Below are 19212 nucleotides of genomic sequence, written 5' to 3' on the forward strand. Positions count from 1 at the left end.
CTGACCCCCTTGCAGTGGAGGACCCAGATATACATATCTTTTGTGTGTCCTCTTTTGCAGGTGGAGTGGAGGGTCCAAAAATAAAATAGGGGCCACACACATAATAAAATATCTAACAGACAAAATGTGGACAGGTGAATCATAATTTTATTTTCATACTAGAAAAGGGTTAGTCCGTTGGATTTCAGCCTGCCACACAGCTGTTAAAGGTGCAAGACCCCTTCTTTCCTCCCAGTGCTAACCCTACACCAAAGCTAGGCTGCAATCTTGTACCCACTTACCTGGGAGTAGGACCCATTAAACACAAAGACTTACTTTTGAGTAGTCATGTATACTGTTGTACTGCAAGTAAACTATACAGTGAATTCATAATAAGTGTCTGATCTTTAACATCTACCCGCAATTATTGTGTAGTAGCATTTGCAGAAAATACCTGGTCTCGGACAAATCCACCATTGTTGTTATGTGCCTTCAAGTCGACTTCGACTAATGCCGGCCCTATGAATCAGCGACTTCCAATAGCATCTGTTGTAAACCACCCTGTTCAGATCTTGTAAGTTCAAGCCTGTGGCTTCCTTTCTGGAATCAATCCATCTCTTGTTTGGCCCTCCTCTCTCTGCTCCCTTCTGTTTTTCCCAGAGTTGTTGTCTTTTCTAGTGAATATGTCTTCTCATCCAACGTATGATAACCTCAGTTTCATCATTTTAGCTTCTAGTGATAGTTATGGTTTAATTTGTTCTAACATCCAGTTATTTGTCTTTTTCATGGTCCATGTTATCCGCATTGTCCTCATTGTCAACTGTAGTTCTGCTTTTGTGCTTTCTTCTTTAACTTTCATCAGCATTCATTTCAAATCATTCCTAGTTTCTGCTAGTAGTATGGTATGTGTGCATATCTTAAATTATTGATATTTCTCCCTCCAATTTTCACACCTCCTTCAACTTGGTCCAAACCTGCTTTCCGTATATCTTCTGCATATAGATTAAGCAAATAGGGTGATAAAATACACCCCTTTCTCACATGCTCTCCAATTTGGATCCAATCAGTTTCTCCGTATTCTGTCCTTACAGTAGTCTCTTGTCCAGAGTACAGGTTGTGCATCAGAACAATCGGATGCTGTGGCACCCCCATTTCTTTTAAAACCTGCTATAGTTTTTCATGGTCTACACAATCAAAGCCTTTACTGTAATCTATAAAGCACAGGGTGATTTTCTTCTGAAATTCCTTGCTCTGTTCCATTATCCAACGTATGTTTGTGATATGATTTCTGGTGCCTCTTCCCTTTCTAAATCCAGCTTGGACGTCTGGCATTTTCCCCTTCATATATGGTAAAAGCCTTTGTTGTAGAATCTTGAGCATTACTTTACTTGCATGGGATATTAAGGCAATAGTTCGATAATTACTTCATTCCCTGGGATCCCCTTTCTTTGGAAATGGGATGTATATTGAACACTTCCACTCTGTGGGCCATTGTTTTATTTTCCATATTTGTTGACAATGTTTTGTCAAAATTTGGACAGATTCAGTCTCAGTAACTTGTAGCAACTCTGTTGGTATATCTTCTGTTCCTGGTGATTTGTTTCTTCCAAGATTTTTAAGAGCAGCTTTCACCTCACATTCTAAAACTTTTGGTTCTTCATCATATGGTTCCTCCGTGAATGAATCTGTCACCCTTGCATCTATTTTATAAAGTTCTTTAATGTATTGCTCCATCTTGCATGTATTCCATCTTTAGTGTATTGCTTCTATTTTGTTTTATCTCGGTCAGTCAGTGTGTTCCCCTTTTGATTTTTCAACATCCCGACTCTTGGTTTAAATTTCCCTTTCATTTCTCTAATCTTTTGGAATAGGGCTCTTGTTCTACCTTTTTTGTTGTCCTCTTCTATTTCTATACAGTAGCTATTGTAATAGTTCTCTTTGTCCCTATACACGAGTTGCTGTATTATTGAATTTAGGGTTCTGACCATGTTGCTGTCTCCTTTTGCTTTTGCTTTCCTTCTCTCTTTAACCATTTTAAGAGTTTCTTCAGTCATCCATTGAGGTCTTTCTCTCTTTTTAACTAGAGGTATTGTCTTTTTGAATTCTTCCCTGATAATGTCTCTGACTTCAATTTATAGTTCTTCTGGTTTTCTGTCAACTTAAGTTTAAAGCCTCAAATCTGTACCTTATTTGATCTTTATGTTCTTCTGGGCTGTTATTTAAATTGTATTTTGGCATTATGAGTGCTTTGTTGTTATTTATTTATTTATTTATTTATTTATTTATTTACTTATTTAAAGTATTTCTTTGTTCTTTAGCTTTACTCTGATTTTTGATATTACAGTTTCATGATCTGTACCGCAGTCTGCTCCTGGCCTTGTTTCCGCAGAAAGTATGGAGCTTCTCCAACTTCTTCCACCAATTATATAATCAATTTAATTCCTATATTGACCATTTGGTGATGTCCACATGTATTACATGGTTTAAAGAATAAGAGATTACAAGAAGTGCACTAAAATGGAGGGGAAAGCCAGCAGCTCTTTAAGCCCTCAGGTAGTCCTATAGTCTGGTGTCCAGACAACTCACTTGTCAGTCACATCTCTGACTTCACTCATTGGATAAAACCAGTGAAATAAAATCACTGAAAAATGACAGCAGCCAGACTGTCTCATCTCACAAAAATTGCTTCAAAGGATACTTGCTCATTTTGCTTCATTAACTTTCTTTCTAATAGGGCTAGAGACTTACCTATTTTTAAAAAATTCAAGGTTAGGGCCCTATGGTTGTGGGTCAGGTATGTCAATGTCCTCTGTACCTGCCTCTTGGCAGGCCTTCTATATGGATTGTGCTTTATAAACAGTGATGGTTGTCACACTCATGTACCATTTTCCTTTAATTTTTTTAATTCCAGAAAATTATTAAAGGGGGGCTAAGTCCTCAGTATAAAGAGAAGCGTTTCAAAGAGATCCGTGCTGATACCCCTGGTCCTGGAACATATTGCCAACCTCCATCAATGAGTCAAGACATCAGTAGGGCAAAGAGACTGTCTAAAATCTCTGCAGCACAGGTATGTCAGCATAAAAAATATATAATTAAAAAGAATTAAAATCTTGTTATATTGTCTTCCAGAACTGATGGCTGCTTTATACATGATATTTTTCCTACATGGAGATATGTTCTCTGAAGGAAAAAAAAGGATATGCCTGAGTATACAGAGAAATTCAGAGAGATGTCTGCTGCAATTGAAAGTCTCTGTAGTATCCTCCTATTGCCCTTGTATCTAACTCTGCTACCTGCAATGGATTTCGGTACTCCAGTCCCAACTACCAAATATCCATATGATTCTACCTTAATGATCAATATGATGAAACAGCAATCTTCTGGTGTATTTTGGCGGAGCAGAAAACAATTATTCCTTTTTGTCAAAACTCCTGAGAATATTGGGGAAGCTGGAATGACTTCCTCCAATGCATTCTGATCCAGGAAGTGCAAGGTAGTAAAAGTACCCCCCCTCCAAACCAAGGTCATGAAATGGACTGCCTTCAAGTCGATTCTGACTTATGGCGACCCTATGAATAGGGTTTTCCTGGTAAGTGGTATTCAGAGGTGGTTTACCATTGCTTCCCTCTGAGGCTGAGAGGCAGTGATTGGCCCAAGGTCACCCAGTGAGCTTCATGGCTGTGTGGGGATTCGAATCCTGGTCTCCCAGGTCGTAGTCCAACACTCTGATGCTCAATGCAGGAATCCAAATTAAAGAATACCCGACAGGTGCCTGTCCACCTGCCTCCTCAATGCCTCCAGTGTTGGAGAACCCACCACCTCCCTAGGTAATTGGTTCCCTTGTCATACCGCTCTAACAGTTAGGAAGTTTCTCCTGATGTTCAGTTGAAATGTGGCTTCCTGCAACTTGAGCCCATTATTTTGTGTCCTGCACTCTGGGATGATTGAGAAGAGATCCTAGCCCTCCTCTTTGTGTCAACCTTTCAGGTACTTGAAGAGTGCTATCATATCTCCCTTCAGTCTTCTCTTCTCAAGGCTAAACATGCCCAGTTCTTTTAGTCTCTCCTCACAGTACTTTTTTTCTTGTCCCCTGATCATCCTCGTTGCTTCCACTGAACCTGTTCCAGTTTGTCTGCATCCTTCTTACAGTGTGGTGTCCAGTACTCAAGATGAGGCCTAACCAGTGCTGAATACAGGGGAACCAATACTTCACGTGATTTGGAAACTATACTTCTGTTAATGCAGCCTAAAATGGCATTTGCCTTTTTTTGCAGCCACATCACACTGTTGGCTCATATTCAGCTAGTGATCAACAACAATCCCAAGATTCTTCTTGCATGTAGTGCTGCTGAGCCAAGTATCCCCCATCTTATAACTGGGCTTTTGGTTTATTTTTCCTAGGTGTAGAACTTTGCACTTATCCTTTTTAAATTTCATTCTGTTGTTTTCAGCCCAATGCCCCAGCCTATCAAGATCCTTTTGAATTTTGTTTCTGTCTTTCAAGGTATTGGCTATCCCTCCCAATTTTGTATCATCTAATTTGATAAGCATTCCCTACACCTCTTCATCCAAGTCATTAATAAAAATGTTGAAGAGCACTTTTGTTGTGGGTGCTATGTAGTGCTTCCTGTGCACCCAAATGTTTCTGATTCGGTAAGGTGTATGTGTGTGTGTTTATTTCATTCTCTTACTGTATTATCTGGGGACTTCAACCATGTGTTACATCTGCATCCTAGTGTGGAATCGAAGGTGAAGCGAAAAGCAATAGGGTAGTCAAAATAAATACTTATTGATCCAACACATTTCAGACCCTACTTGTTGTCCTTCAGGGAAATCTAAAATAAATTTAAAAAATATTTTTAATTATAGAACTGAATAGTATAGTGTATAAAAATCTCTCCATAATGTATATAGGAGTAATCATAATAGACTTGAACAGCAGAGCAATTGGTACCCCATATTCAAAAACAATTTTTAGAAAATACAGCCTACATCCTTCAAGAAAGTATTCCAATGGAACAGAGGAAGTTCAAATTCTCGTGTATACTATAGTCAGCATGGATTTTTCACATTCCGCAATGTTAAATTGAAAATACCCCCATGCCATTCTGATGCTTCCCATAAGCTCATTTCAAAACAAAACCTTACAAAACATATACTGCTGAACTCAGAAATGCTTGCTTAATAACCCTCTCAATTTCCATGGCGATACACAAAACAGTCAGTGAGAAAAGAGTGTTCAAAGTCTAAAAAGAAGAAAAAAACCAGACCCCTTTTGGACTTTTTTCTGTCAGAGTTCTCATAATCTGTTGAAATTCATTAAAAATCAGTCATGTTCACAGAGGACCTGTAATCCCATTACTGACCTTGCCCCATACCCTGACCTTCATCTTCTGCAGTTTAAAAGTTTTTAAAAAATGCCTGGCTGATTTTTAATTAATTTATGAAATTTTGGCTTGTATCAGTGATAACGTCAGGCATGCTCAGTAAGAACCAACTGTCAGTGTTCTAAAAGCCAGACTCACAGCTGCTTGGCTTGCCTAATTGGGGCCACACCCACACCGGACTTTGATTTCACTTGAGACAGTCATGGCTTCCCCCAAAGAATCCTGGGAAGTGTAGTTTGTGAAGGGTGCTGAGAGGAGACTCCTATTCCACTGACAGAGCTCCAGTGGCCAGAGTGGTTTAACCATCAGCCTCTCTGATTGAAGGTCTGTGAGGGGAACAGGGCGTCTCCTAGCAACTCTTAGCACCCTTCACTGACTACACTTCCCAGGATTCTTTGAGAGAAGCCATGACTGTCCAAAGTGAAATAACAGTCTGGTATGGATGTGGCCCCTCCTTTAGGATGCACACTTTAAGGTGGTGAGGGGGTTTGAGAACATTGAAGAAGCTGAGAGCAATGCCGTCAGGAGTCTAGACCAAGAGGCTAGACTTCTAGCAGGGGCACCCAAGGTGGAATAGTCAAAGCTGAGACACCAGACTAAGATGCATCCAGACTCGGAGGAAGGCAATGGTAAACCACCTCTGAATACCTCTTACCACGAAAACCCTATGAACAGAGTATCCAAAATGCAACACAAGATAGTCCTGGAAGATGAGACCCCCAGGTCAGAAGGCACTCAGCGAGCTACTGGAGAAGAACAAAGGACAAGTATGAGTAGCGCTGTGACTAATGATGCAGCTGGATCAAAGCCGAAAGGAAGCCCAGAGGCTGATGTGCACAGATGTGAAAGGAGAGTCCGAAGTTGTATGGCACACACAATAGGAACATGGAATGTGAGAAGCATGAACCAGGGAAAGTTAGAAATTGTCAAGCAAGAAATGGAATGTATCAACATTACAATACTTGGCACTAGTGAATTAAAATGGACAGGAGTGGGACATTTTCAATCAGGGAACTACAAAATATTTTATGCAGGAAATGAGAAATCAAGAAGAAACGGGGTTGCTTTAATAGTGAGAAGTGATGTAGCAAATGCAATTAGGAGCTACAACGCAAGGTCTGAGCGAGTGATATCAATGAGAATAAACGGGAAACCTATTAACCATCATCCAAGTCTATGCTCCAACGTCAAATGCAGAAGAAGAAGAATTGGAGAGATTTTACGCAGACGTACAGGAGGAAATTGATCACACCAAAACAAGATATGATGATAATCGTGGGGGACTGGAATGCAAAAGTAGGGAACAGAGAAGAACTAGGAATTGTGGGGAAATGGGGCTTAGGTGACAGAAATGAAGCAGGAGAAAGACTTATTGAATTCTGTGAAGCCAATGATTTGTTTCTTGCCAACACAGTTTTTGAGCAACCAAAAAGACGACTGTACACGTGGACATCACTAGATGGTCAATATAGGAATCAAATTGATTATATAATTGGAAACAGAAGATGGAGAAGTTCCATACTTTCTGCAAAAACAAGACCAGGAGCAGACTGCGGTACAGATCATCAGCTGATCGTATCGAAAATCAGAGTAAAGCTAAAGAAGAACAACAAAGCACTCATAATGGCAAAATACAGTTTAAATAACATCCCAGAAGAATACAACGATCAAATAAGGAACAGGTTTGGGACTTTAAACTTAGTTGACAGAGAACCAGAAGAACTATGGACTGAAGTCAGGGACATTTTCAGAGAAGAATGCAAAAAGACAATACCTCTTGTTAAAAAGAGAGAAAGACTTCAATGGATGACTGAAGAAACTCTTCAAATGGTTAGAGAGAAGGAAAGCAAAAGGAGATAGAAACACAGTCAGAATCCTAAATGCTACTATACAATGACTAGTACATAGGGACAAAGAAAACTATTACAATAGTTATTGTATAGAAATAGAAAAGGACACCAAAATGGGAAGAACAAGAGCCCTATTCCAAAAGATTAGAGAAATGGAAATTTAAACCACGAGTAGGGATGTTCAGTAATCAACGGGAACACACTGACTGACCGAGATGAAATAAAAGGAACATGGAAGCAATACACTGAAGAAGAGATGCCAGGATGACAGATTCGTTCAAGGAAGAACCATATGATGAAGAACCAGAAATTTTTGAATGTGAGGTGAAAGCTGCTCTTAAAAATCTTGGAAGAAACAAATCAGCAGGAATAGATGGCATACTAATAGAGTTGCTACAAGCTACTGAGACTGAATCTGTCCAAATTTTGACAAAAATTTGTCAACAAATATGGAAAACTAAACAATGGCCCACAGAGTGGAAGCGTTCAATATACACCCCAATTCCAAAGAAAGGGAATCCCAGAGAATGCAGTAATTTTCGAACTATTGCCTTAATATCCCATGCAAGTAAAGTAATGCTCAATATTCTACAACAAAGGCTCTTACCATATATGGAACTAGCTGGATTTAGAAAGGGAAGAGGCACCAGAGATCATATGGCAAACATACGTTGGATAATGGAATGGAGCAAGGAAATTCAGAAGAAAATCACCCTTTGCTTTATAGATTACAGCAAAGCCTTTGACTGTGTAGATCATGAAAAACTATGGAATGCTTTAAAAGAAATGGGGGTGCCACAGTATCTGATTGTCCTGATGCGTAACCTATACTCTGGACAAGAGGCTACTGTAAGGACAGAATATGGAGAAACCGATTGGTTCCCCATCGGAAAGGGTGTGAGACAGGGTTGTATTTTATCACCCTATTTGTTTAATCTGTATGCAGAACATATCATACGGAAAGCGGGATTGGACCAAGATGAAGGAGGTGTGAAAATTGGAGGGAGAATCATCAATAATTTAAGATATGCCGACGATACCTTACTCTTAGCAGAAGCCAGTAATGATTTGAAACGAATGCTGATGAAAGTTTAAGAGGAAAGCGCAAAAGCAGGACTACAGCTGAACATCAAAAAGACTAAAGTAATGACAACAGAAGATTTATGTAACTTTACAGTTGACAATGAGGACATTGAACTTGTCAAGGATTATCAATACCTTGGTACAGTCATTAACCAGAATGGAGACAATAGTCAAGAAATCAGAAGGCTAGGACTGGGTAGGGCAGCTGTGAGAGAACTAGAAAAGGTCCTCAAATGCAAAGATGTATCACTGAACACCAAAGTCAGGATCATTCAGACCATGGTATTCCCGATCTCTATGTATGGATGTGAAAGTTGGACAGTGAAAAAGGCAGAAAAATTAACTCATTTGAAATGTGCTGGAGGAGAGTTTTGCACATACCATGGACTGCGAAAAAGACAAATAATTGGGTGTTAGAACAAATTAAACCAGAACTATCACTAGAAGCTAAAATGATGAAACTGAGCTGATCATACTTTGGACACATAATGAGTAGACCTGATTAACTAGAAAAGACAATAATGCTGAGAAATACAAAAGGGAGTAGAAAAAGAGGAAGGCCAAACAAGAGATGGATTGATTCCATAAAGGAAGCCACAGACCTGAACTTACAAGATCTGAACAGGGTGGTTCATGACAGATGCTCTTGGAGGTCGCTGATTCATAGGGTTGCCATAAGTCACAATCGACTTGAACGCACATAACAACAACAACATGGATGTGGCCAGGGACAGCTTTGCTTTAAATTTGGGTGGGAGTCTACATGTGCCTGCTGTAGGAGGGGGAAATGCTGAAAAGCAATGATACTGCTCCGAGGCACGTTACCAAATTCTTCCAAGCTACACAGCAAGTGGATTGGACTGTGAAAGACGAACCCAAATTGTGTTTTCATTTTGACAAATTTGTAGGGCAGTCCAGTATCTCAGAGAGGAGGTCAGGTCTCCTGCTCCCCTGGTGCATTCACTATAGCTCCCCAATTTCCCTGTTTTTTAAAGTTGGATAGAAATATCTGTGGGCTATATGTACGTTCTTAAACCGCAAGGGGTTTTTTTGCCTATTAGTGAATATATATATATACCAAATGTAATGAAAATGGTATACATATATGTAAATGGGGTTGCCAGTTGGTGGTGACCCTTGACGGTCTTTTTGGTAGTGGTTTTCCATTTATGGAATGCCCTCCGTAGTGAGGTGTGTCTGTCTCCCTCATTATTTGTTTTTAGGAAGGATCTAAAAACATTCCTGTTTATGTAGGCATTTTGTGGCTGAAAGATTGTTCCTGGCAAGCCTACAATTATTATTTTTAAATCTTGTTTTTGAGAAGTTTTAAACTGTTTTTAGAAGGTTGTTTTTAAGCTGTTTTTAGATGTTTTAATTGTATTTATTATTATTATTATTTATTAGATTTATATCATGCCCTTTCTCCCAGTAGGAGCCCAGGGCGGCAAACAAAAGCATTAAAACACTTAACACATCCTAAAAACAGACTTTAAAATATATTAAAACAAAACCACAATTAAAAACATATTAAAACTATATATATATATATTAAAGCTTTAAAAATATCTATTTTTAAAAAAAGAAAGTTTAAAAACATTAAAAAGCAATTCCAACATAGACCCAGAGTATGATAAGGGCTCTGCTTAAAAGGCTTGTTGAAAGAGGAAGGTCTTCAGTAGGCACCAGAAAGATAGCAGAGATGTCACCTGTCTAATATTTAAGGGGAGGGAATTCAAAAGGGTAGGTGCTACTATGCTAAAGGTCTGTTTGCTATGTTGTGTGGAATGGACTGCCTGGTAAGATGGTGTCTGCAGGAGGCCTCACCATCAGAGCGCATTGATCGACTGGGCATATAAGGGATAAGACGGTCTTTCAGGTATCCTGGTCTCAAGCTGTATAGGGCTTTGTATTAATAAAACTAGAATCTTGAACTTATCCCAGTAGCTAAACGGTAGCCAGTGCAATTCTTTCAGTGGTGGAGTGACATGTTGGCAATACCGTGCCCCAGTGAGCAGTCTCACTGCCATAGTTTGCATCAGCTGCAGCTTCCTTACTGATTTCAAGGGCAGCCCCACATAGAGTACATTACAGTAATTCAACCTGGATGTTACCAGTGCATGGACAACAGTGGTCAGGCTATCCCAGTCCACAAATGGCTACAGCTGTCTTACCAGCCGAAGCTGGAGAAAAGCACTCCTAGCCACGGAGGTCACCTGGGCCTCTAGTGACAAAGATGGATCCAGGAGCACCCCCAGACTACGGACCTGCTCTTTCAGAGGGAGTATGACCCCATCCAAAGCAGGGAACTGACCAATTATCCAAACTCAAGAACCACCAACCCATAGTATCTCCGTCTTGCTAGGATTGAGAGTCAAGTTTATTGGCCCTCATCCAGCTCACCACTGAGTCCAGGCAGCAGTCCAGGGCTTGCACGGCCTCTCCCGATTCACATGTTACAGAGAAATAGAGCTGGGTATTGTCAGTGTACTGCTGACACCTTGCCCCAAATCTCCTGATGAGCATTCCCATGGGCTTCATATAGATGCTAAACAGCATGGGGGACAAGATGGTACCCTGTGGTACCTCACAGCACAACTGCCAGGGGGCCAAAAGACAATCATCCAATGCTATTCTCTGAAAACAACCCTGTTAGGATTGGAAGCACTGTAAAACAGTGCCTCCAATACCCATCTCACCAAGTCGGCCCAGAAGGATACTGTGGTCAATATTATCAAACCTGCTGAGAGATCAAGTAAGAATAACAAGGTTGCACTCCCCCTATCCTCCTGATAAAGGGCATCCATCCAGGTGACCAAGGCCGATTCAGTCCCATAGCCAGGCCTGAACCCAGATTGGAATGGGTCAAGATGATCTGTTTCATTCAAAAGTACTTGCAATTGTTGTGCCACAACCCTCTCAATCACCTTTCCTAAGAAGGGGGTATTTGCGATGGGGTGGTAGTTTTCTCAAACCTATGGGTCCAGGGTGGGCTTTTTCAGGAGCAGTCGGATCACTGCCTGTTTCAGGGCAGCTGGAACCACTCCCTCCCACAATGATGCGTTGACTACACTCTGGATCCACTTGGTCAAATCCCCTCGGCAAGCTTTAATAAGCCAAGAAGGGAAAGGGTTGAGAGAACATGTTGCTGGCCGCATCATCACAAGCACCTTGTCTACATCATCAAGCCGCATCAACTGAAACCGTTCCCAAGAAGTTGCAGTAGATGTTGCACTGGACACCTCACTGGGGACCACAGTAGATGTGGAGGGGGCATCAAGACTGCTATGGAGGTGGGCAACTTTACCCTCAAAGTGCCTTGAAAACAATTCAAAGTGGACCTTCGAAGGGTCAAAACTCCATTTCTTGGAGTTGATGTCAACAAATCCTTGACAATATGGAAAAACTCCACTGGACATCTTCTTGAGGATGAGATGGTGGCAGAGAAGTTGGCCTTCTTTGCTGCCCTCACCCCCACACAGTAGTCACTGTTATGATGTTTTACATGTGCCCAATCAGCCTCACAACACATCTTTCGCCACTTGGGCTCTAGCTGTTGTCCAGCCTGTTTCATTGTCCTTAGCTCTCTGGTGTACCAAAGTGCATCCTGGGCTCCACAATGCCAGAGAGGGTGCTTGGGGGCAACCGTGTCAAGAGCCTGATGCACCTTGCTGTTCCACAACCTGACAAGGGGTTCAACAGAGTCACCTGCTCTATCTACTGGGAACTCCCCCAGGGCATTCAGAAGTCCTGTGGATTCCATTAGTCTCTGGGGGCAGACCATCTTAATCTGTCCATCGCTTCTGCAGGGAATGATTGGAGTCATCAGTCTAAACCTCACCACGAAGTTTATTGACAGGCTTGCCACTCTGGGATTCTTTGGGGGGAAGGGCGGGATATAAATGTATCCAACTAAATAAATAAAGCATGTAAAACAACTTAAAATTAGAATAGGAGAATATATTAACAACATTAAACATCACAATGTTGGGGCACCATTGGTAGAACACTGAGAATATCAATCCTATATAGTAAGGAATCTGTGTTTTAGGGCTATAGGATAAAAGCCAAAAGCCAATAGTCAGAATACTTCTATAGGGTCAGAAATGTGTTGGATCAATAAGTACTTATTTTGACTACCCCATTGCTTTTTGCTTCTATTTCCAGTTTCTTTGTGGAGTTCCCATTTTTGTTACATTTTAGTATGGAAGCCATCAGAATTTTGCACTGAGTGAATGTAAAAGATCTCTTCTCTTGCCTTGTGGTATGCAAGGTAGGAATCTCATGAGTGCCCGAGGTCTCTGAGGCAGGGCAGGGAAGTGAAAAACACTTTCTGCTCACTTCTTCAGAGGCCTTCATTTGTTTCTGCTGGGGTCCAGAACATGCCAGAAAGAAGTTGGTTCTGGATCTGTTTTGGAAATGTTTCAACCTGTGATGGATGCTGTGATTCTTGGGTGGATTTCGGGGTAGCAGTGGAACTGCGCCCCATTTCTGATGAAAGATTAGTGACCTGTATTGCTGTTGCCATAGCACAACAACTGCACTGTGTATTTCAAGGATTGCTAAATTTGTTATTTCAGACTAATGTAAAAAGCTCTTTCAGAATATACTCCACTTAATACAGGAAGACAAACATAATCCAGCTTGAAGAAAATTTCCCACTTGTGTTACATATTTTCCTTACATCTTTTTGGACTACTTTTTATTCTTTGCACTACAGATCTCAAGATACTGCAGATGTAAGGGTGGATTAGTTAAATCCAAAGCATGTAAATTTCATGCACCACACAAGAAACATGTCATTTTTTAAAGAATTCCCTTAAGATTCATGTTAGATGCAAAACCTGCTAACTATATATTTGGTTCTGGGGTCAAGATCATCAGTATGTTAACTTCAGGACTTCTGGTGTCCCCTTGGAAGTCAATCCATGCTGAAAGACTAATGAAACATATAGCCTCTACGCAGAGATTGGAAAAGTTACTTTTTTGAACTACAACTCCCATCAGCCCAATCCAGTGGCCATACTTGGCTGGGGCTGATGGGAATTGTAGTTCAAAAAAGTAACTTTTCCAAGCTCTGCCTCTACGCTACATTGCCCCCAATTAGAAATAAGAATGCATTAGATCTACAGTAGGGCCCTGCTTTACAGCGCTTTGCTAATGCGGTGGTCTCAGTTAGACGCAATTAGACTAAAGCCCCACTCATAGGGCGCTTGTTCTGCTTTTATGGTGGTTTTCAGGCATCGCATGCCATTCTATTCAATGTGTTCTGCTTTTCAGCGGTTTTTACTTTTTGGCAGGGGTCTGGAACGTAACCCGCCATACGAGTGGGGCCCTACAGTATGTGCACTGCAGGACTTCTTCTTTCATTTGACCACTGGCCCTTGTCCACATCATCAGCTTCATTTCATAGGGGAGTGAGAAGAATCACTGGAGCATGGCATAGAGGGATAGGGGCCACTGTCTTTTCCTTTTTTGGTAATGATGCCCTTAGACTATTGGAGGCCAGGTTGGAGTGCTTCTTGGCCATATTTTCAAGTTCCCCTCTTCCCTGAGTTCCTTCTTTTAGTGCAGGGATGGAGAGCCTTCCGGATGTTATTGGACCACCTTCAACATCCCTGACCATTGGCATTGCAGTCAAACCGATGGGATTGTTGTCCAACAACATCTGGAAGACTGCAAATTTCCCATACTTGTCTTAGTGCCTCACACCTCACTAACCTGCTTCAACATTTCAAAGAGCTTCCTATCTCAGTGTTTGTCCAACAGGCTCTGAGTCTTGCGAGCTTCCCCTTGTAACATCTGGAAGACCTGCCTTGCTACAGCCACTCGTATTGTGGCTGCTGTAATATTAAGGAAGTCTGCTATGCCCTGCATGTCTTCTACAGAGATCTGGGTCTGTTTCTCAGGGAGGCATCTATCCAAAGAGGTTCAAAAGTAGCTTGTAATGTAAATAGCTGCTGTACTGTACAAGAGGGGGAAATATACTCTTAAAACTCTTTGCGTTTGTAAATTGGCACTCTTGATTAACAAAGGCTTGTGCATAGTAAGAGGAACTGAGGGAATGGCTCTAACGGAGCCCAGTAATAGTCTTCAGGCAGTAAATCACATCATCTTGGATGTCTGTCTACTAATGCTCAGAGTATGGGAAACAAACAGGACAAACTTGACCTCTTAATACAGGAGAGTAAATATGACTTGATAGGTATAACAGAAACTTGGTGGGATGACTCCCATGACTGGAACACAGTGATTGAAGGATATAACCTGTTCAAAACGAACAGAAGGAATAGAAAAGGAGACAGAGTCATCCTCTATGTTAAAAATATATATCCCTGTACAGAAATACAGGAGGATGAGCTCAGTAGCTCCACTGAGAGTATCTGGATTAAAATAAATGGGGCAAGGATTAAAAGAAACATGGTGGTTGGAGTCTACTACTGACCACCCAATCAAGGAGAAGATGAAGATGAAACTTTTGCAAAGCAAATTGGCAATGTTTTGAGGAAGCATGATGTAATGGGGGACTTCCGTTACCCCGATATCTGTTGGGAGACAAATTCTGCCAAATATGGCCCCTCCAAGAAATTCTTGACTTGTGTTGAAGATAACTTTCTCCTACAGAAAGTGGAGGAAGCAACTAGAGGATTGACTATCCTTGACTTGATTCTAACCAGCAGAGATTACTTTGTAGATGAAGTGGCAGTTACAGGAACTCTGGGGGAAAGTGACCATGCTATACTAGGGTTTTTGATTTTGAAGGAAGCAAAAGCTGAGGGTAGCCATACATGTACTTCAAGAAAGCCGATTTTAATAAACTCAGAACAATGATTAGTTAAGGTTCCCTGGCAAGCGACCCTAATGAGAAAAGGAGTCCAAGATGGGTGGGAGTTTCTAAAAGAGGAAATTCTAAAGGCACAATGGCAAACAATTCTGTCAAGGAACAAAGGGGGAGACAGCAGAAGAAGCCAATGTGGCATCACAAAAAGCTTAGAGATGACCTGAAAACAAAAAAAGGACACATACAGGAAGTGGAAGGAAAGCCAGGCCACAAAGGAACAGTACAGACAGGTAGCACAGAATTACAGGGATGGTGTCAGGAAGGCTAAAGCTGAGAATGAGCTGAGGTTAGCGAGAGAAGCCAGAAGCAACAAAAAAGCTTTCTTCAGGTACATCCATAGTAAAAGACAGAGAAAAGAAATGATGGTACAGCTACTCAATGAGGATGGCAGACTGATAACAGATGACGAAGAAAAGGCAGAAGTGCTCAATTCCTACTTTGGCTCAGTCTACTCCCAAAAGAGGGTCTAAGACTCTCCTTGGAAACCTGAAGTTGAAGGGGCAGGATTGGAGCTTGAGATTGATAGACAAATGGTCAAAGAATACCTAATAACTTTCAATGAGTTCAGATCTGCAGAGCCCGATGAACTGCATCCTAGAGTATTGAAGGAACTGGCTGAAGAACTCTCGGAATCACCTTATCTTTGTGAAATCATGGAAGATGGGTGAAGTGCCAGATTACTGGAGGGCTAATGTTGTCCCAATCTTAAAAAAAGGCAAAAAGGAGGAACTGGGGAGCTACAAACCAGTCAGCCTGACATTGATCCCTGGGAAAATTATGGAACAAATTATAAAGCAGTCAATCTGTAAGCACCTTGAAAACAATGCAGTGATTACTAGAAGCCAACATGGATTTATCAAGAACAAATCTTGCCAGACTTATCTTACCTCATTTTTTTTATTGGATAACCTCCCTCATAGACTGTGGGAATGCTGTGGACATAATATATATTGACTTCAGCAAAGCTTTTGACAAAGTGTCCCATGATATTCTGATTAGCAAGCTAGCTAAATGTGGACTGGATGAAACAACTACCAGATGGATCCACAGTTGGCTACAGAGTGCTTATTAAGGGCTTCTTTTCAAACTGGGGGGAGGTAACAAGCGAAGTACTGCAGGGCTTGGTCCTGGGCCCCGTGCTCTTCAACATTTTCATTAATGACTTGGATAAGGAAGTGCAAGGAATGCTTATCAAATTTACAGATTATACAAAATTAGGAGGGATAGCTAATGCCTTGGAAAACACAAACAAAATTGAAAGTGATCTTGATAGCCTGGAGCACTGGACTGAAAGCAACAGAATGAAATTTAACAGGGATAAATGCAAAGTTCTGCACCTAGGAAAAGGAAACCAAATGGATAGTTATAAGATGGGGGATACTTGGCTCAGCAATCCTACATGCAAGAAGTATCTTGGAATTGTTGCTGATCACAAGCTGAATATGAGCCAACAGTGCAATGTGGCTGCAAAAAAGGCAAATGCTATTTTAGGCTGCATTACGAGAAATATAGTTTCTAAATCACGTGAAGTATTGGTTCCCTTGTATTCAGCACTGGTTAGGCCTCATCTTGAGTACTGTGTCCAGTTCTGGACATCACACTTTAAGGATGCAGACAAACTGGAACAGGTTAGAGGAGGGCAATGAGGATGATCAGGGGAGGCAGCTTGACAGGCACCTGTTGAGTCTGCTTTGATTTGGATTCCTGCATTGAGCAGGGGGTTGGACTCGATGGCCTTATTGGCCCTTCCAACTCTATGATTCTGTGCCTGTATCCTGTGTGTCTTAACACCAAGAAAATACCTGTAAATTTAGGAGATGTTTTTGAAGTCTTGTTGCACACAGATTTTCTCCCTGAGTCAGATGTGTGCATTTTTTTTACAGTACATTTGAATGTATCTTTAAATATGGACAAAACTCTCAAGGGTGCTCCCTTGAATGCATGAAGCATTCTGAAAAGTATATCGCTTGGTAAAGCTGTGGTAAAATGCATCTGCTCATGAGTTAGGCTTTAGGATTGTGACTAAGTAGCACTGTGCATTTTGAATTTTATTTCCTGAAAAAAACTTGTATCATGTGGTTTGCAGCCTGTTTTAATCTCCTGAATTCTACTCCAAGGAAACTGGTCAACCAAACAGAAAATCCAGATGCTCATTTCCTTTAAATAAAGAAGTGACATCTTGCAGAGAACTATAGTTAAATCTCCTTAATCTGCACAAATTGAGACTTTTAACTGGTATTTATTGTTTTGCTTCCAATAGCATAGTATGAGGAGTCTGGCATAAAAATATACATAAGGGACAAGCCACTCTGTGGCTAGTACTGGGCCTTTCCAAACTACAAGATATGGTAGGATTAATTATAAGAAATAGCAACACCTAATTACAAGAGGGTGGCATTAGCAGAATTGAGATTTGCAGTACAAAAATATTTAGGAAAAAAACCACAGGAGAAACTTCCCCCCTTCCAAAGCCCACATCATTGAGGACTGCGTTTGCATTTGCTGCTAGCTGACTACGGGGAGAAAAATGGGAAACAAGGGGAGTGGGGTGTCATCCACACTGTAACATTTTGTTGCAGGTTCCACTTCTGAAAGTTTTGTTTATTTGCAAGTTGGACAGTGTTGTAAAAATATTTGTATTTTAATATATTTTCATCAAATGTGTAGAGTTCATTACTTATAAAGAGTATTTGTTAAGAAGTGCAAAGGATATTCTTTTTTAAGGTCAATTACACTGGACATGGTCAGTCTCATATTATGCTGAGCTGTTAAGAGGAATGTGCTATAACTGTTATGAGGCACATTTCGTTTGTTTCTACAGAAACTTGCAGAGTGTATCAAAATCTTCCGGAAGTCGGAGGCACCATCTATTCCTTCCCAAGGGCAAGCGTTTGGTTATGAAGAGACTGAGGATGGCACTCTTATAAAACATAATCCTCCTGCAAGAGACAGTACTTTGGGTCCAGCATACTATCAGACAAAAACTGTAAGTAATTTTAAAATCCTTGTATTATGGATGTCACGTCCTGGGCCTCAGGCAGCAGCCATGACTTGGGACACAGGGAGGAACTAGTCAGGTGAGGTGAGGCAGCATCAGTGATGGAGATGCTAGACTCAAGCCCTATTAGTGGGCTTGAACCTGATAACTAGGATCCCTCCTTAACAGGATTCCCAGAACCAGCACTCCTGGAGCACAACTCCCCAGAGCAGCCAGGGCCTTCACTGCAGGGACTTCACTTTCCCAGTTCCTGCTCACCAATGGAGGGTTTTTGGATTTCTAAATAGATCACTGGGACATGATAACTTGTTCTGACATGGAAACTCACTCCAACTGAACCCCTATGTAGCTGTTGACCCAGCAGGCAGTGCATTAGGTAGGAGCAGATGGAGAGGTGGAACAGTTCACTTCAAGCTAGGGGGCTTTTCCTTATAGCAGTGGTTTCTGAACTTTTGTTCCCATGGACCACTTGAAAACTGCTGAAGGTCTTGGTGGGCTACTTAATGATTTTTCTCCCTGTTGTAGCAATTGTAGCATGGTGTGCTCAGTAGTGTAGTGGCAAATTCACCAGTGCAGGGACCCTTCATAAGAGTCACAGCCACACCCCCTACCATTCTCTTTTCCCCCCCTGCTAGATTGAAAATGAGATCCTTGTTAATGCCTTCTCCCACAACAACAAATGCCTTGAGGAGCCAATAAGCACAAAGAGGGAGAGTGTTAGCTACTGAGAAGGGTCTTAGCCACCTCTTTTCTCTGTGATTGGCTCCAATCCACAGAAAAGGACAAAGAAGCATGTTAGAAGACTCTTCCTGATGGCTCACATACTCACCTTTCATGCTGATTGGCTCATAGAATGCTGGAGACATAGGGACCCTGCTGGGACCTTGCTCCCAAAAAAGTAAAGGGTCTAAGTCCCCCTGAGACCCTAGACTACTACAACCCTGGCTGTGCTAGATGCTTTAATTATATTTTTATTGTATATTATTGTAGCGCACTGCGTGTGTAGGTGAGACGTGGTATGGATCCGAAAGCCGTTTAGAACAGGAATAAGACAGGCCAGGCAAGTTTCATGTAAGA

The 19212-nt window shown here is 41.3% G+C and overlaps 1 protein-coding gene across 1 annotated transcript in view; it reads left to right on the plus strand.

Moving 5' to 3' along the window:
- Positions 1–19212, plus strand: part of STPG2 (sperm tail PG-rich repeat containing 2) — a 453691-nt gene that overhangs the window by 25406 nt on the left and 409073 nt on the right. The window contains exons 3-4 of the mRNA XM_061582947.1: positions 2891–3046; positions 17959–18123. Of these exons, the coding sequence (XP_061438931.1) occupies positions 2891–3046; positions 17959–18123 (321 nt within the window). The remainder of the gene's footprint in view (positions 1–2890; positions 3047–17958; positions 18124–19212) is intronic.

The sequence above is a fragment of the Rhineura floridana genome, chromosome 9 (genome assembly GCF_030035675.1).
Source record: "Rhineura floridana isolate rRhiFlo1 chromosome 9, rRhiFlo1.hap2, whole genome shotgun sequence".
NCBI lineage: Eukaryota > Metazoa > Chordata > Lepidosauria > Squamata > Rhineuridae > Rhineura > Rhineura floridana.